The sequence below is a fragment of the Martes martes genome (genome assembly GCF_963455335.1).
Source record: "Martes martes genome assembly, chromosome: 4".
NCBI lineage: Eukaryota > Metazoa > Chordata > Mammalia > Carnivora > Mustelidae > Martes > Martes martes.
The window spans coordinates 33765966-33786371 of record NC_137891.1 but is presented as its reverse complement, the minus strand read 5'-3'; the positions used below and the strand labels follow the sequence as shown (position 1 = coordinate 33786371).

At 35.1% G+C, this 20406-nt stretch overlaps 1 protein-coding gene across 28 annotated transcripts in view; it reads left to right on the top strand.

Moving 5' to 3' along the window:
- RIMS2 (regulating synaptic membrane exocytosis 2) overlaps positions 1-20406 on the top strand; it is a gene marked incomplete at its 5' end in the record, with an annotated part of 588318 nt that overhangs the window by 206341 nt on the left and 361571 nt on the right. For 14 of the 28 annotated variants that reach the window (XM_080803101.1, XM_080803099.1, XM_080803109.1 and 11 more), the window contains one exon: positions 8572-8693. The exons of the other annotated variants lie outside the window; for them this stretch is intronic. In XM_080803101.1, the coding sequence (XP_080659227.1) occupies positions 8572-8693 (122 nt within the window). Of the gene's footprint in view, positions 1-8571; positions 8694-20406 lie in introns of those variants that run through there. 28 annotated transcript variants of the gene reach the window in all.

Below are 20406 nucleotides of genomic sequence, written 5' to 3'. Positions count from 1 at the left end.
AAGAAGGTGCTTGTAAGGAAAAGAGAAAACTAGATGGCAAATTGATAGAATAAATCTTGTTTGGTTTATAGTTTCTTTTCCTTTCTACATTCAAATTCGGTGCTTAATCACGTTCACTCAGAAGTAGCTGGGTTCTCTGATTAATCTTGATTTCGGTTCATTTTTAAGAGCCAGGCATATCTAGTTGTATTTTTAAGTTGGTAACATTGGATCAAGATACCTGTAGATCTACATGAGTTTATTTACATAAAGTTGTCTGCTTTGGTTGAACCAAGACTAAAAATTTTGTTTGCATATCTTTCACCAAGGGAGGAAAGGGTCTGGTCCTATGGAGTGAGTGATTTCAGGCCAAAAGAGCTCTTTTCAGAATTGGTTTGAAGCTCAGGGTCACAAAATGATAATTATTCAAATTCCAGATGACAATTATGTAGCAGAGACTTGATGATACTATTCTTCTTAAAACTGCTTTTTATTGGCGTCTAGGCCACCATACTCTCCTGATTTGCCTCCCACTTTTGTGGTTGTTCCTTCTCTTTCTCCTTTGCTTGCTTCTTTACCTGATGACTTAATGTGGAACTGAGTTTCCCTGTGTTCTGTCTTAAACTTCCTTTTTCCTCTTTCCATTTTGAACTTTCTCTTTGTGTAATCTCATTTACTTACTTGATTGAAATCATTACTAACATGCTGATGCTTCCTGAATTTATATCTTTTGATGAGAATGCTCTTCTAAACTCTAGAGTGACATGTCCAATTGCTTACTTATTTGCTTTTTTAGCTATCTTGCATGCTTCTTAAATTCAACAACTCATCATCTTCCTTTTCCTTCTCCCTCAGTCTGCTCCTCCTTTAGCATTTTCTATCTCAGCAAATTTTAAAACTATCTGCTTGGTTACTTAAGAGAGAAATCTGAGAGTCATTTTTGACTCTACTCTTGACCTTCATACACTACCTCCCATTCCTGTGGCAAATCAATAATTATGTCCTGTTGATTCAACATCTACCTTTTAGTCTTTCTTTGCATCATACTGTAATCATTTTAATCCAAGCCAACTAATATCTTGCTTTGACTAATGCTTTAGTTTCTTAATTGATTTTCCCTGCATCCATATGTAGTGAAATAATATCTTGCTGTATTTATGATGTTTCCATTTGCTCATGATGTAATGAGTAGAAGAAATTGCATGACAGAAAGGAATTGTGGATGGGAACTCTTGGAGGCCAGTATTATTGCATAATGTTGCATTTGGTCCCAAATTTCCTAAAACAAATTTATAATTGTGCCAATGATTATTATTTCTAATTTTCATGTGATAACAGCGGGCATTCAGTTTGCAAGCTTAGGTGTGATGCTTGGAGTCCCAAAGCTATAAATATTTCTTATACTGTGTTTCCAGGTGAATGTAGCTATTGGAGACTGAGTTGGCTCTTATACTGATATAACTCCCTGAAATTGTTGTGTTGCTTCCGGTGATTCTCTTGACAGTTATCAAGGAGATATATACTGGAGGGATTTACCAAATTGTGTTTTCAGAGATCTTAGTTCTCTTTCTTCTAACAGGTAGAGTCTCTTGGTGTCAGATTAGATAAAATCACTCTGGATATTTTCATTCTGGAACTTAAATCTAAGTCTGACTCTTGTGTCCAATGAAAAAGAAATTTCTATTGCTGCCAGCTAGGAAGTGTGGGAACTACTCTAGTAAGAGCTTCTTGGCACTGGACTCTTGAAGCAACTCTATAATACCTCTCATAATAATGCAGCTTGAGCCAAGCATAGTAGGATTAGCCCTCATATTTCTGGCCTAGAAAGAGCAGTTGGAGTGATGATAATGACAGTGGGGCTTCTTACATTTATGGATGCTTTCACCATGCTCCCCCTTTCCTTTATGTATTAGATGATAGAAACTGCTAGGAGTCTATTCTTTAGCGATGGCCAAAACTTAGGGACAGATAATATACAGTTCAGCCCCCAGGAAATACTACAGAACTTCTTTGTATTTCAGAAAAAACAGTATCAACACATTTTTAAAAACTTATGAGGCACCTGGGTGGCTCAGCGGGTTAAACCTCTGCCTTCGGCTCAGGTCATGATCTCAGGGTCCTGGGATTGAGCCCTGCATTGGGCTCTCTGCTGAGTGGGGACCCTGCTTACCCTTCTCTCTCTGCCTGCCTCTCTGCCTACTTGTGATCTCCCTCTCTCTGTCAAATAAATAAATAAAATCTTAAAAAAAAAAAACTTATTATGAAAACTGCTGTAGGTATTTTGAACTCCACTCTTTTCTAATTTTACTCTGGAATCTCTAGACCTGTAGTGTGTTTATTTAAGTCTGGGCCATTCTTTCTCTCTTTCATCCCTGGATATACCATATACTGTCCACCCTTAGTTGAAATATAGGCCAGTTTACCTTTATTGAATGCCTTTTCCTCATCGATCCAAAACCTATGGGATACTGCAAAGGCAATCCTAAGGGGGAAATACATAGCCATCCAAGCCTCTCTCAAAAAATCAGAAAAATCCCACATATACAAGCTAACCGTGCATCTAAAGGAGCTGGAGAAAGAACAGCAAATAAAACCTAAATCAAGCAGGAGAAGAGAAATAGTAAAGATGAGAGCAGAGATCAATGAAATAGAAACCAGAAAAACGGTAGAACAGATCAATCAAACTAGAAGCTGGTTCTTTGAAAGAATTAATAAGATCAATAAACCACTGGCCAAACTTATCTAAAAGAAAAGAGAAAGAGCCCAAATTAATAAAATCATAAATGAAAGGGGAGAGGTCATGACTAACACAAAGGGAAATAGAAACAATTATTAGAAATTATTACCAGCATCTGTATGCCAACAAAGTAAGCAACCTGGAAGAAATGGATGCCTTGCTGGAAACTTAAAAACTACCAAGACTGAAAGAGGAAGAAATAGACAACTTGGATAGACCAATAACCAGTAATGAAATTGAAGCAGTAATCAAAAACCTACCAAAAAACAAAAGTCCGGGGCCAGATGGCTTCCGAGGGGAATTCTACCAAACATTTGAATGCCTTTTCCATTCTACTTTTGTTCAAAATTTCATCATCTGCCTTTTATTTGCTTATTTGTTATCCCTGAGGATGAATGGTTTTATGGTCTTGCCTCAGGGAAGTATTTACGATGCATGACATTAATTTGCAAAACATATGAAGACACTTGTTCTCTGGACCATCTTTCTTATATATAACCTTAGATTTTTAATCAGTTAGATGCTTCAAATAGTCAATGGAACAAGAATAATGCAACAGAAGAGATAGTGCAGTTGTTCCAATTATATAGAGAGAACTACAGATGTGTTTTTTGAGAAAATGAAAACTTCCTTGAAAACATTTCTGGGATTTTTATTATGGATTATGCGTATTATATATCATATCATTTCAGTAATTGATTAGTTATATTTAAATGCTTGCATGTGTGGAGGATTTTAATAGACACACTTTTGTACTCTTAAAAATTCAAAATAAGCCCAGACATCGTTAAAATTATGAAATTGAAATATGTCATGAGTGATTGAGCTTTATTAAGAGGCTTGTATTGTTATTAATTTAGAAGAGAGTAAGTTCTCAATTTTTATTCCTTCATTTAATTTTGAGTTTGTGTTAAATTTCTTAAGACATTTTGCTCACAATCATCAGGCATTTGTAAACCAAGACTCTTAGGTAATTTTAATTTTTAAGATCTTATACTTCAGTATTTTTGAGGATGATGTAAACATGTTAGTGCTGGTTTTTTTTTTTCCCTCCTCTCATTTGGATGTTTCATAATACTATTTATACAATTTGAGTTATTACAGAATTTTAGGAACTTACTGATAAAGAAGAGAATGCCTTTGCTAGTGGATATAGCTAATTGCGTGAAAACTAATAATGTCGTATTTGATTTATTTGAGCATTGCTAAGAAAAAGTTCATAGGCTAACATCATACTTAATATGTATGGTTATGATTTCATTGTAGTTGTAGAATTGTCCACTTATAGAGGGATTAAACTTTGGGCTTTTTTTGTGGCTAACTTATAAAGACGTATAATGAAGAAAAAAATTTGTGATGTTCTCACTCAGATATAATCAATATTAACATTTTTGTGTTTATTCTTCTGGTGTTCTTCCCGATTTTGAACACTTTTAAAGTTTTTGGTACCTATTACTAAATATTTCTCAGAGTGGCTCTACCTGTGTATACTTCTACCACTAATGTAGTATGAGAATGTGCCCATTCTCTGACCCTCTGGCCAATACTTTGCCAATTTAAAAGCCAATACCACATTGTTATTATTTTCCTTTGAATTCTTTTGATAACTTAGATTACCCTCTTTCAGATGTTGGTGAACCTTTTAGATATCTTCTTTAATAAAATTGCCTCTGCTGCTAGAAGTTTCTTAACACCTCTTCTTTTGGGAGAACTCTAATTAGCTTTTCATTACCAGTGAGGTGCTAAAGATGCTAATAGTACAGCCAAGTTTCTACATCACTTGTGAGAGTTAATGCCTCACTGCTGGACTCAGTGTAAATATAGAGCTAATTATCTAATTTTCCCAGAAAGAGGTGAATGTAAGCATTGTATCCTGTCAGTATCTAACAGAGAGATAGAGCCTTGCGCAAAGAAATTGGTGAATAAATGCACCAAGAAATGCATGAATAAATATGATAAATAAATGATACCTGAACATAATTGTTAGAATCTTTTCCAGTAATTTGGTTCCTTTAATTTGGTTAAAGGTTCCAATAAGTTGGTCCCTTTGGTAGCATAGTGAGGTTACTTCCAATGACTGTGTACTTTAGAGTTTATGAAATGTATTTCTATACATTACATGTTGAAATACAATAATAACCCTGTGAAGCAAAGGACGTAGCTTGAAGAAACCATAGCCCGGATATATAAAGCCAATGTCCTGAGGTTAGGCTTGGAGTTAATGCTTAAACCAGTCCATTAAACTCCAAGTGCCATGTTCTTTCTCTCCTCCTAGATGCCTCCAATATTTATGTTACATGTGGCCTAAAGTGTATAGAAAATGTAAAACAAATATTAGCTATAGACATTCTTAAAATATTCAGGATATTCCAACAAATTACACGATGTTTTTGATTGCAAATATTGGTTGCTCTTGTATTTATGAATCTTATAATACAATGTGGTCGGCTAAAATAAACACAGAAACAAAGAATCAAATTGAGCCCTGAGCAGTTTCCTATCCTACTTATGGGATGTGACTAAAAGTTAATTACCTTTTCAATAAAATATAGGCAACTGCTCATTCAACAAATATTTATTGAGCACTTACTCTTTACTAGGCACTATGCTGGAATAAAACAAATGTGAGCCTTAACCTCATGGGACTGGAGGTGAAAGACATTAAATATTTTTTTTTCAAGTAAATATATAGTGACACTTTTATCAAATGCATGAAGAACGAATACAGGGTATGACAAGAGTGCATGATGGGGGACCTAATCCAGGTCAGAGAAAGTCTTGAGAAGGTGACATGTGAGCCCTTAAGGTTGGATGGGAGCAGATGAAAAGTTGGTAAGGGCTGGGGAAGTGGAAGAAATCGCTTTTAGAATACTGAGAGAGCTAAGAGAAAGCTGACCTGTTGTGTGAGCTGAAAAAGAAGACTCTGAGGAAGGTAGTTGCTATATTCTTTAGTTTTTCAAAGAAGTCATGTTACTGTTCATTCCAGTGATGTTTCCATTGCTGAGACCATTTTTTGAAACTCTCCCTATGCCCTTGCCTTCAGATCCTCTTTTGAAACAAAGGAAACTTTTTTTTTTTAAGCAACAAAGAGCGTTTTGCAATGTAATCACCTTCTTATTTAACAGACTTGCTTCAAAAGGGCTTTTGATTATTTATAAAAATTGAATCTACCCACAAAGGGGAAATATATACATACATACATATATGCATCACAGATAGTATAAGCTTAGAAATTATATATTCATCACAGATAGTATAAGCTTGGAAATTAAGAATTTTAAAACTATGTGTTTTCACTTATAGAAATTGACCTTTTATAGATGTAAAAAATCAACATGATCAGAGGCTTAAAAATTTGAAGCACATCAGGTTGCTTCTCTTTGAATTAAAGGAAAGAAACCAATTTAAAGTTACTTGTGAGTTAAAATAACTGAGATTCTTGCTTTTTTTAAAAAAAGATTTTATTTATTTATTTGACAGAGAGAGATCATAAGTAGACAGAGAGAGAGGGGGAAGCAGGCTCCCCGCTGAGCAGAGAGCCCGATACGGGGCTCTATCCCAGGAATCTGGGATCATGACCTGAGCCGAAGGCAGAGGCCTTAATCCACTGAGCCACCCAGGTGCCCCGAGATGCTTGCTTTAACTGAAATATTCTTCATTAGGTCACTGGCAGGTAGTTTTCCTATTCATGTATAGAGACTGATCTATTCACAAATAGAGGTGTGTGTGTGTGTGTGTGTGTGTGCGCACATGCGTGTGCCCATGTGTATACATACATAGGAGGTAGAATGATAGGGAAGGAGCATGTGACATGGAGTCCAAAGCAAAGACCTACTTTCAAATACTCTATTTTTCTAAGCTGTGTGATCTTTAATCCTTTAAAGCCTCTGTTTCTTTTCATCTAAAACAGTAGTAGAATTACAACCTGGTCACATTATCTGGATATTAAAAAAAATAAATTTAGAAGTCCTGGGACTCCAGGGTGGCTCAGTCGGTTAAGCATCTGCCTTTGGCTCAGGTCATGATCACAGGGTCCTGGGTTCGAGCCCCACTTGGGGATCCTGGCTCAGCGGGAAATCTGCATCTCCCTCTTCCTCTGACCATCCCCCCTGCTCATGCTCTTGCTCGTACTTTCTCTCTCAAATAAGTAAATAAATAAATCTTTAAAAAATTAAAAAATATATAAGTACAAAAAATAGAACAAAAATACTTTATGATTATTATGTTTCATCAATAGATTAATAGGCACCCATAAAAATATAAAATAATAAGTAACAAGCCCTTTTGGTTGAGGACAAACCCATATTGGAACATCTCAGTTTCTAAAAGCAATGCATTAATTATTTAAAAAGGCGTATGATTGCATGTCTATTTTGTATCATTAAAAAACTTGTATCGTTACATCTTTATTTTGTGTTACTTGTTTGGGACTTGTTTGTTCATGTCAACAAAGAATTCACCAGTTTTTAAAAAAACTTCTGAGTGTATCTAAGTGCCTAGTTATTGATAGTGGCAAGTGTGTGGAAGGGAATAGAACAGGTTAAAGCTAAAAGTTGAGGTGAAAAAGGGCTAAAAGGGATATATCTGTTAGAGAAATGTGGCTTAGGAGCAGTTCAAAATTAATAAATACATTAATTGTCTCTGTGATGGAGTTGATTTTTAAACTTTAGTTTACTCACGACTTTCAGAGCATCTTTTGTGGAAAGATGGATGCACCTGGAAATAGGATAACCTCAGATTTTACCTCAACCAGAATTATTCTTTTGAGAATGGATGGTGATCTGGGGTACTTTAGGACAATTGGAGCCTTTAGGAAGTATTCTTTTCTGAAAAATGCTATATGACCGCCACTTACTGAAATAAGTTAATAATAGTTTTTAAAGTCTTTCTGGGCTTAGGGGTGTGTGTGTGTGTGTGTGTGTGTGTGTGTGTGTGTGTGTGTTTTAAAATTGCGGGGAAGTTCATATTTAATGTGTGGCTGCTTAAGTAAATTTTAATTGAGAGAGTATAATTTTTTTTCCTATGCACGCAGTTCTTCGCACAAATAATCATGTAGTCACTATGTTGGCCCCTCAGAAAGGGACTGGATTGAACATCACTCACTTTAAGAATAAAATGAAGATATTTTAAAATTAACTAAGAAATTAAGACGGGGAAGTTTTCCGGATGTCTCTCTGGGAGCACAGCATTATAAATGCAGGCAATGAAAGCTCTATTGTCTGTCATATTTTTATAGCTCCGTGATATCAAAAGAAGGATATACCACTTATTTTTAGAGTGTTCTCTGTCCTATGCAGCAGCCTTCACAGTGAAGAGACCGACATACTCTGTTGCTGGGGTTACTCGTTTTTCAGGGAAAGACGAAAGGGTTGGGAAATGCATAATTCCTCTTCCTCTTCCCCAGTAGTAACATTGAGAAGATACCTTGTCCCCATTTTTATTACTTCTGAGATTTTATTGCTGGCAGCCAGATGTGCTGAAACTCCTGACGACAGCATCTAGTCATCGCGTGTTTTTAATAGGCTTAGAGAAATATGAGTAGAGTACATGAAAGCAGCTCAGCTTCACACTTCAGCTGGGAATGCCCAAAAAGCTTACTGCTGTTTAGAATTCTTGCTACAGTCAGGAGAAAGCCGAAAGCTGTACGGGTACTGAATCTTCCACGACTGAATTAGAAGAATAATGACTGTACAATTAACTGTCCACCTCTGCTCATTGAAGCACAGTTTCTACAGAGCGCAGGAGAAATATGGAACTTGATTGGCATGTTTTTATTTGATGGTGTCTGCAAATAGATGACTTTAAAGACAGGTGGTAAGGAAAAATAAGAGAAGGGGGAAAAAAAAAGAAAGAAAATGCAATTTGAGACATTGCGCCAGGTCTGCAATTCTGTTTTATCTCATTTTCATGGGGTTTTCTCATCCCCACCAAATATTTTACAAAATGAGCTTTTTGGACAAACGCTGAACAATGCAAGGTGAGTAAAGCTAAAGTATATTTCTTTTGGCATTGATATTTTCAGAATAATAATCTTATATGTCTATAAAAATGGTTCTGTGTTGAACTGTTAGTATTATGAGGGTGTTGTCTTTTTACCATACATACAAAATTTTATATAGTAGTCTTCTTAATTGATTTCAGGAAGGAAAATAAGCTTACTTCCAGGCACCGAAAGCATCTTAAATTTAACTAGTTTGACCTCTGAAACATAATACAGGCTGCTTCATGATTTAATTTTCTAATAAATAAGATGATTAACTTAAAATGCCTGATATATTTTTTTTTCCCGTTGTGATCATGGCAGTGATTACAATGCATATATAGGGATGGGGATATATAATCATATGTGATTTGTTGGAAAATGTGAATTAGCAGTCATGCATGCTCCTTGTAAAACATGCGGAAGATGTTTCCTGGGTCTGAGACATTTCTCTATGCAGGGTAGATCAATAATCACTTTTAAACAAGCTATATTATCAAACTGCTAATAATGCTTTGTATTTGGTCGGCTAGTTTGAAAGGGTGCTTTGTTGTAAATTCCTATTGCTTTTTCAACCTCATCATTTTGTGTGTGTGTGTGTGTGTGTGTGTGTGTGTGTGTGTGTGGTGAAGATTGTTAAATTAGGAACATATGTTTTAGACGGTTTCTCCAGCTTACACTAAAAGAGACAGCCTATTAAAGAAGGCTTTTAAAATGCAATTTTATTATCCAGTTGTTTGCGTTGTAAGAATTTCTAATGTTATATACCTCCTATGGAAAAGATCTCATTTTAACTAAATATACGTGGAGAAAGCCTAAGAAAGAAATTCTGTGAACATGATAATAATGCACTAAAACCTTCTGGAAATTGAGGGAGAGCTAATAGTGCATAGAATATTGAATGGTTCTGCTGGTCTCTTCTGAACAATGTGAGGCAGCCTGTTTAGAGATTTTTCAAAAACCCTATTACACAGTATGTGTCTTACTTTAGCAAATGAAGAAGAAGCTTTTAAAATTTGTTGGCATTTAAAATGTTTAGTGATGATAAATATATCTATGACCCTTTTACTGAATATGGAATAACATCTTTTTTTTAAAATAAAATTTCACTTCTTTCCTCAGTACAGTTCTATTCAGTTGGCTAATCTTATTTTATGTTTAGTTTTTAGATAAAGTGTATAACGGTGTATGAAATGCTGTGATATTCTATAATAGGCTCTCTGTTTTTTAAGATACTAGGTTTTTAAATTTAGTAATATATCACTTGAGGCTTGAGTGTCTGTAATTTATGGTAGAAATAATCTGTATTGCATGTTATATTTAAATAGAAGAGGTAGTATGGCTTTCTTAAAATTTCCATGACCTGAAGCTACCAGAGTTTTAGGATTTGTACTCATCCTTTATAAATCTTCTCTTTGCTCAGTTCCTATCTTTTTTTTTTTTTTTTTTTTTTTTTTTTGTGCTAAGAATTTGTGTGTTTAAAAATATTAGTATTAGGTGTTGGTCCATATTCACATTAGAAATTGTGCTGTGAACAGTATGGCATGGAATAAGTTTTAAAGGAAATTTTAGTTTTAAAATATGAGAATTCTATATTTTGACAGGATTGTGGATCCCTGTCACCATGCTTTTGTTTTAGCTCCAAGTTTCTTTTATTGTTGCATGCTTAATGATTCCATTGCTCTCATTATTAAAAATCTAGCATTTTATGTTGCTGCAATTAAATATTAAAATGTGAAGTTTCTGATGCTTCTGTAAGACCAGTCTTATTTAACTTGCTTTGATTTTTTTTATCTAAGGTTATATGAAACTGCCACTTAATCAATAAAAACTTACACTGGTTTAGGGGGAAAATATGCCTGCTTTATATGTTCTTAACTTCTTAGTCTTCAAAAAACATGACATTTCTTCACGTGCAGATCTATTGATTTTCATAAATAATCAACTGCTCGATTTACTTTTAAAATCAGTCAAAACCAGCTACACAAATAATTATTTTAGAAGTAGGAAGAGTGAAAATAAGTTTATATAACTCTCAATGCCCCCACATATTTTAACGTTTTAGTTACTTTGTGTTCAGATGAGACATAAGTGGTCCTTTAGAACTCTTTTCTCTGCTTGGATTCTTTAAAGAAATACAAATGCCCCGACATCAACATTTCAGTTAGCATTGGATTAGAAAGTAAGATGTAGACTAAAAAAGATCATTCTTGAAGGAAAAGTCTTGGAAAAATAATGATCCTAGTATGTCATCAGAAGATGTGGCCTTACAACTTTAAAAATCTTTCTGAATAAATGAGCCTTTCAACCTTGTGGACTGGACGTTAATGATCTTGAGATTTGAGCATCAATTATGTAACTATCTCTCTGAAAATAGCAGTTTTGGTTGTTATAACATGTTTAGTAATCATTTAATTGTTTGGACTAGTTCAGATGAAATATTCAGTATTTGTGTTGTGACATAAAGTATGATCTTTAAACTGATAGAAAAAAATAACATCATAGATATGGACAGTTAGATTGTATTTTATTCTCAATTGCTTTCTAGGAGAAATTACCAGCCTAGTACTATGTATCGATTGTAGAGGATGTATCATTGAGGGGACTTTCAAGTAATATTCTTGAGACTTTCCCTAGATAACTAATCATATCCTGAAATCTGCAACCCAACTTTCATCAGGTTTCCGATGGTAGGGCAGTTTACTTCTATGACACATAAGCAATGAAAGATTAAAAGATGGAAATCTCCCATAATAGTTACTCCAAAACCATTGGCAGGTTCAACTTGTCAAAGAGCCAAGATTTTAAATACACCAGGAATATTTTATGGATAGTAAATTACTAACCTGTATATGACTATAGATTGTTAAAGTATTTTAGTATCAAATGAATAATTGAAATATATTTAGGAGTGAAAATCATTAGAATATTTTAGACTGGTTGTTGGAAGCCATATAGAATGACTCTCCCTTATGTTTCATACTGGAAGTTCTTAGCTTATTCTGTTATCATTGTGGTTCTTGAGTACCATTTCAGTGGATAAGGGAGGGGGCAAGATATCCTCTGTGCTTTTGCAGCTAAAATGAAACCACTGAAGGTAAAGCAAGAAAAAAAAAAATCAGTGTCTGCATCCTACATAAATCCACATGACAGGTTTTGATGAGATGCCACTTTTTTTTTTAAAAAAGATTTTATTTATTTATTTGACAGAGAGAGATCACAAGTAGGCAGAGCAGCAGGCAGAGGCAGAGTGAGGAGGAAGCAGGCCCCCTGCTGAGCAGAGAACCCAATGCAGGGATCCATCCCAGGACCCTGGGATCATGACCTGAGCTGAAGGCAGAGGCTTAAGCCACCGAGCCACCCAGGTGCCCCTAGAGATGCCACTTTAATTTAAATTCTTGTTATCAAGTTTTCTTACCATAAACTCATTTTTCCAAATTAAATATTTAATGAGATACAAAGATAATTGATTTTGTTGCCAATAAAAAAATCCTCAAGTCCTAAATTCATTACGAAGCCTGAATTTTGTGATCTTGTCTTTGAAAGCAAACGTAAATATTGGGATGCTAGAAGATAGGTTTTTAACAGCTCACTGCATTGAATAATCAATTGCTTTGAGCAGTATTCAAATACATGATAAGGATGACTATCTTTTGTGATAAAACTTCTGGAAAAATGTACTTAATATCCTTCATGTTTTTCCATTTTCCTGATTTTTAGTAATCTCTCTTGTATGGTGAAGAAATCTCTGGGGGTTTTTCCTCCAGATGTGATTTTTTTCTTTGTAAGTAAATGGGTAGCAGTGAATTTGCTGTGCTGGCTGGCCACACAGGGGCATAATAAGCCTGGAATTTAGTCAGAAGAGATGTTGGAGAAAGTCTTTCTCTCCCTTCCATATACATCTAATGAGATAGGCAGACATCCGTATTTCAAAGTAAGATTACAAAGAACTTAATAGACCAAAAGATATTTGGATTTGTTGGTATTTTCAGTTTCTAATAAGGTGACCATATGATCTGGTTTGCCTGGAGTAGCCCCATTTTATGCCTGCCATCTTCCACTAATTACTGTCAGTACTTCTCAAAAGCGTTGCTATTTGTAGATAAATTAGAGGGCCACTCTATAGAGATGAAATGTAAGGCTCGAAATGACCTAGGGCAAATGGACTCTTTTCCACTGACGAATTCTCACAGTTCTAAAACATTAATATTATTTAAATAAAATTTGATTTTGCAAATAAATGTTTAATTATTCAGTTCTTAGTATTTTTGGTGAGAAGTATTTAGTTCCTTACATAGCATTTACTATTGCTTTGGTTTATAATGAAGCCATCAGTTTGTGTTCAGGATTTTTGGCGTAAACCTCTGTTCTTCGTCATGGCATATTAATGACTACTTTGACATGAAAAGAACAGCATGCTTACTTTTCATAGCTGTGAGAGTGCCGTCTGCACAGTATGCATTGTTTGGAGTTGGTATGATATTCGCACAATTGATTTTTCATTATCGGAACATTTTTTTATGAACTGTCTTTATTTTGAAGTGTAAAGCCTCCAATAGTCTGAGACACCATGCACATGTGTACACAAACACACACATGCACTATTTCTTTAACCTTGTTAAATATATATACTAAGTATTATAAAACTAATAATTATATATTGTAGATATAAAAGCTAATCTTAACAATGGTCTCTTTATATTTATTTCAAATCAAAATGACTTTTGGTCCGTGAATGTGTATCATATATATTTTTACTAGAATATTTACTGTGGACCTTAGCAATATACCACAGCTATTGGTACAGATACTTATTCTGACACTGGTATACAGTCTTTAAATATTTTCTTTTTGGGAACATTTTTATAAAGCTACTGTTTTTGTTGATGACTGATGGGTCAATGTTAACTGTACTTTTTTATTTTTTAGCTTTATGTGATCATGAAGGATCTTAGAAAACTCAAGATAATTATTGGTGAACTTTCTGGTTAATGCTGGCACTATTCACCAGTTAGTAAAATGAATTCATTTCATACATGCTATGAGCTACTATTTTCAGATTCACTTATCAGTTACACGTGAAGCTTCGTGTGTACATCAAAAAGAATTCTCAGAACTGATCCGTAACTTGAGTGAAGCTTCCGAATTTGAGAAGTTTTAAATATCTCAAAACTGTGTGTGGACACTTCTATTTGGGCAAAATGGGAAAAACCATTAAACATGGCTTCCTTTCACCTAATGTTTTTCAAACTATGCTATTTTGTTTGTTTGTCTTTTGTTTTTACCAGAGAATACTTCCTTGAGAATGTACCTCAGTAAGTAAAGCAGGTAAAAGAGCAGCAGCTCTGATTTAGAAAGTGGGACAAGGAATCCATATTAGGTTCTAGAAACAATTTTCAGCTGCTTTTTTACAGTCAAACCCAGGACCTGTCATTTCAGCCTCTTTAAACTTCCCATCTCACGGTTTGACCTTTGAAACATCAGAGATAGAGGTAATGAAAAAATGGCAAGGAGAGCTGCCATCTTTAGTCAAGAATTGATCTGTGCCTGACTTTTCTATAATATTTTTCTAATACTGTTTTAGCTTTATGTTGTGTAGTGTTAAACATGGGACTTGTGTTCATATCTCAGGTCTGTTACTTACTGGCTGTGTGGTATTGGTAAAATCACTAGACTGTGAGTTCTTGAGTTAAGAAGACTATATATTTATTAACCTCTGATTACCAACACTTATCATATCCCTCATGCTTCTTTCTCATCAATACCAGCTTCCCCCAACTCCAGAACCAAATATTGCCCTGCTGTTTTCTCTCTAAGTATAGACTAGCTATTGTCTATTCTAGAACTTCGTATAATTGAAGTCATATAGAATGGATTATTTTATAAAAGACTTTTAATCAGTGTAGCCTAAAAATATTTACCCACGTTGTTGCAGGCCTGAGTAGTTTTTCCCCTTTTGATTGCTGAGTAGTATTCCACTTATGAATATACCTACTCTCAATTAAGTCTTTTTTTGTGGACATGTATTTTTATTCCTTTATGTGAGTACCTAGAAGAGGAGGTCTTGGGTCACAGGGTAGATGTATGTTTAGTTTTAGAATGCAAACCATTTAAAAAAGGGGTTGTTCATTTTAAATTCCACCAAATATGTTTGAGAGTTTTGGTGGTTCCACACAGTGTCCAACCTTTGATGATGTGTATTTTTAATTTTTGTCATTCTGGTGAGTGTAAGATAGAAATTCCTTATGATATGATTTTGTATTTTCCTGATACAGATGTTCATATGTTCATTGGTGAGTTGTATATCCTCCTTTGTGAACTGTCTGTTCAATTTTTTTTTAAAAATTAGGTTTTGTTTTCTTAATGAGCTATAGAAGTTTTTTGTAATCTACCTGGATATCAGTCATTTCTCAAATATATGCTCCATGGATATTTTCTCCTAATTTATGGATTGCCTGTTCATTTTTTTTTTTTTTTGCTTGTTCATTTTCTTAGTAATGCTTTAGATGAGCAGAAGTTTAAATTTTGATGAACTATAACATTAATTTTTTTCTCTCAGGGTTTTTGTTTTTTTGTGTACTGTCTAAAAATCCTTTGCCAATTCCTAAGTCAGGAAACTGTCCTCTTATGTGTTGCCCAGAAGGTTATTTATTTATGATTATTTCTCCATTGAGATTTACTGTCTTTTCTCTTATTATGAGCATATTACCTTCACTTCCTTTAACATAGTTATCATACTCTAGCTTTGAAATTCTTTTCTGCCTAATTTTGACATCCAAGTTATCTCTTGATCAGTCTCCATTGATTCTTTTTTCTCTTAAGCATGGGTCATATTATCCTATTTCTTAATATATCAAGTAATCTTAAATTTTATCTTGGACCTGTTTAACAATACTGTATAGAGACTTCCTGAAACCTGTTTTGAAGAGTGCTGATTATTTTTAAGGCAGGAATTTAACTTGGCTGAACTTGAGCTACAGACTTTGTTTCCCTTGAGGTATAGCAGCTGAAAATTTAGTTTAATTATTTTAATTTTAGCTGAGCTGCTTGAAGTCTTTTCTGTGCATGCATGAGATTTGGCAGTGTTTAGTATTCACAGAAACTTCTTTTTCCTTCCTGTAGCTTTCTTTTTGTCATTTTCCCCTCACTATCCACCTTCTGTATTTTCTCAAACTCTTTCCTCTGTTTTTTCAGGTTAATAAGATTCTGAATTTTCTAACATAGATTTAGCCTGCAAGCACTGAATGGATTTGGTTAAGTCCAAGTTTTTAAATAGGAAGCATAGCTAAGTCGTTCCTTTCTTCAAATGTCAGTTACACCCCAGTGTCTGTCTTCTTTTTGTTACTTTCTAGGGCCTTCAAATAGTCATTTGTTCATATTTTACCCAGAACTAACTATCTTTGGGAGGGTTAGTTTGATGGGAATTCCTTGGCCATTATCCGAAGAAGAGTCAATTCTATAACATTTTAAATTGTATTTATTAAACAATATGCTGTCAGAAATTATATTTGTAGTTTCTTTTGTAATCCCAGCTTCATTGTTAGTAATATGTTGTATTTTTCCGTTATCATTGGACAGCCAGCTGTCCAGTGGCTAATTTGGGAACCTCATGTTCTAATTAAATTCATATTGTATCATCAGAATATATAGAGAATACGTAACTTTTAATTACTCTATTTGTGCTATTCTATTTTATCCATATTTTAATGACTTTTGCTAATGGTAAAATATGAGCAACATGTGCACAGACTTTCTTCACAGAAAACAGATGTTTGATATTCCTGATCTATCAGTAAAAGTAAATGTCTGTTTGGATATGATGAAGAGACAAAAGCCATCATATTTTTTCTTCCTCTTTTAGTTAGGTGGGCATCCATTTCAAAGATAATCTCCACATGGATTTTTTTTTTTCCACATGGATTTTTTAAGGGAAATTTGATGATGCTTTTGATGGGAATGAGTAGACTAAAGATGAAAGTAGTCGTCATTTCCTCAACTGGTGTCCATCACAGTATAAGGAATGAAATGTGTGTGCAGAAAATTTGATGATAATTACTTGTAATAATGGCCCATCTTCTAAATTAATAAAATTTTCCAGTGCCACATGTATTTTTTGTGATGAATTTTTAAACAAGACTTCTCTGGTCCTGTGGAGTTATGTTTTAATTTTGAAACAAAAATGCTGTGTACATAAAATAGGATACACTACCTTTTCTGTAGAAAGTGAATAGCTTGTTAAAAAACTGTATGCACAAAATATAAATCTGGTAATGAAAATACACTTAAGCGCAGTATGTGCTTCAAAGACTATTACCGTGTTTCCCATGAAGCCCACAGAGCTAAAGAAATGTGCATTCTAGTGTTTACCATTGGTGTTGCAACAAATACATAGATGAGCAGTTTCAGTGAAAAGTGATACTACAAATAGATACAGTCCAAAGATTATGTGGAATTCTTCACCTGCAAGAGCATTCATCTTTTTCAATTTTATCACTTTTTTCAGCAATCTCTACACCCAACATGGGGCTGAAACCCATGACTCTGAGATCAAAAGTTGCATGCTCTACCAACTAAGCCAACCAGGCACCCCATGCATGAGGATTAATCTTTTAATTGTCTTTTTAAAGTCACTTTGTTTATGTTGGCCTATGTAAAAAAGATTCTTGGGGCTCCTGGGTTCCTCAGTTGGTTGAGTATCTGACTCTTGATCTCAGCTCAGTTCTTGATTTCATAGTCCTGCGTTCAAGCCCTGCATTGGGCTCTGCACTGGACATGGAGACTACTTACTAAAAAAAAAAAAAAAAAAAAAGACTACTTTATAAAACACTTAAAGTGAGTGCATCATGTATTAGTTTTCTGTCACCACAAGCTTAATGGGTTAAAACCATACTCAGTTTTATCTTGCAGTTCTGTAGGTTGGAATTCTAGGCAGAGTCATCTGAATTCTCTGCTCAGGATTTCACAAAGCTGGATCACGGTGTCAGTTAGATGGGCTCTTTGGAAGGTCATGGGAAGAATCTACATCCAAGTGTATTAAGATTGTTGGCAGAACCCAGTTCTTTGTAGTTGTGGACTGAGATCTCTTTTTTCTTGCTGGCTGTCAGCTGGGGGCTGCTGTCAGCTTCTACAGGTCTCTTGTATTCCTTGGCTCATGGTTCTATTTTCATTTTTCCATTTTTAATTTTTAAAGTAATTAATTTTTAAACTGAGACATAATTGACATATAACCTTTTATTAGTTGTAGATATACAATATAATGGTAGGATGTATCTATATATTGCAAAATGATTGCCAAAATAAGTTTAGTTTACATCTGTCACCACACATACAATTTTTTTTTAATTTATTTATTTGACAGACAGAGATCACAAGTAAGGAGAGAGGCAGGCAGAGAGAGAGGAAGGGAAGCAGGCTCCCTGCTGAGCAGAGAGCCCCATATGGGGCTCGATCCCAGGACCCTGAGATCATGACCCGAGCCGAAGGCAGAGGCTTTAACCCACTGAGCCACCCGGGCGCCCCATACAATTTTTTTTTAATCTTGTGGTGAGAACTTTTTTTTTTTAATCTATTAACAATTTTGAAATATATAATACAGTATTGTTATCTATAGTCACTATGCAAGCAGTACATTACACTTAGGTTGTCTCCATGTCTTGGCTATTATAAATAATGCTGCTATGAACATGGGGTGCAGAAGTCTTTTTGAGTTGGTGCTTTCATTTCCTTTGGATATAATCCCAGATGTGGAATTGCTGGATCACAAGGTGGTTTTATTTTTAATGTTTTGATGGTCCTCTATACTGTTTTCCATAGTGACTGCACCAATTTACGTCCCCACCAACAGTGTACATGGGTTTCCTTTCGTCCACGTCCATGCCAGCATTTGTTATCTCTTGTCTTTTTGATGACAGTCATTGTAACAGGTAATATTTTATTGTGATTTTATTATTGTGATTTTAACTTGCATTTCCCTAATGACTAGTGATGTTCATGTATCTTCTTTGTAAAAAATGTCCACTCAGAACCTTTGCCCATTTTTTTTTTTTTAAATTTATTTGTTAGAGAGAGAGAGCGAGCGAGCACAGGCAGAGAGTGGTAGGCAGAGGCAGACGGAGAAGCAGGCTCCCTGCCGAGCAAGGAGCCCGATGTGGGACTCGATCCCAGGACGCTGGGATCATGACCTGAGCCGAAGGCAGCCGCTTAACCAACTGAACCACCCAGGCGTCCCCCTTTGCCCATTTTTTAAGCTGGGTTGTTTTTTTGCTATTGAGTTGTGTGAGTTCTTTATATGTTTTGGAAGTTGACCTCTTCTTGGATATATGGTTGGCATTTCTTGTAAGGCAGATCTGGTGATAATGAACTCTCCCAACCTTTGTTTGGGAAAGTCTTTGTCCTTTTTTCATTTTTGAAGGACAGCTTCATTGTGTGTAGAATTCTTGGTTGACAGGGACTTTCTTTTAATATTTTGAATATGTCACCCCATTCTTTCTGGGCCTGAATAGTTTCTGTTGAGAAATCCATTGGTGGTCTTATGGGGGTTCCCTTCTATGTAACTTCTTTTTTTTTTTCCTTGCTGTTCTTAAAATTTTTTGTCTTTGACTTTTAACAATTTATTGTCTTAATGTGTCTTGATATAGTCCTAATCAGGTTCAACCTATCTGGTGTCTTTTGGCCTCATGGATCCAGATGTCCATTTCTCTCCTCAGGTTCAGGAAGCTCTCAGCCATTATTGCTTTTAATATATTTTCTGTCCTTATCCCTTCCTGTTCTCCTTTTGGAATTCCTATGATGCAAATGTTGTTTCTTTTCATTGTGTCCTATAATCCACACAGATTCTTCATTCTTTTTCATTCCTTTTCTCTTTTTGCTTCTCTATTTGTCAATGTTCTATCCTCCTAGTCACTGATTCTTTTCATGACTGAGTACTTTTAAAATTCTCTATTGACTTCTACAGTTCAGTTATTGCATTTTTCAGCTCAGTTACTTCTCTTTGATTTTCTTTCTGTTTTTCCTGGTTCCTACTTCCTTGTTAAACTTTTCTTTGTATTCATGCATTGTTTTCCTATTATTATTATTACTTTTTAGTTGTCTGTGTTTTCTTGTAGTTCACTAAACTTTTTAAAGAGGATTATTTGGACTTCTTTGATAGTTTCTAGATTTTTATTTCGTAAGGGTTTGTTACTGGAACTTGTTACTCTCCTCTAGTGATGTCATAGTTACCTGATTTTTCATGATCCTTGATTCCTTATGTTGGCATCTGCACATTTGAGTAGTTGGACTCCTCTTTCAAGGTTGCTTTGGCAGAGACAGTTCTTTACCAGTCAGCTGAATTTGGGTTTCTGGGTCTGTCTGTTGGTACTGTCCTTGGGCTGGTGGTGCCTGCTATTATGGCCTGTTTTTGGTTGAGGCAACTGTTTGAGTTCTGAGGACTGGAATGGGGTTGTGTGTGCTGCTGGCTAAGAACAATTAGATAGGATTGCTGGCTTGCTTCCTTATCCAAGTGAGGCTATAGGATGGACTCTGTGGTTGCCTGAATTTTCTGGTCAGAGTTTCTAGATGGTCAGGAGTGGGTACCTCATTCAGTACGACATGGGGCTATTTAACATTTAAAAAAAGATAATCTCTACACCCAGTGTGGCACTCAAACTCATGACCCCTAGATCAAGAGTTGCACATGTTCTACGGACCGGGCTAGCCGGGTGCCCCAAGA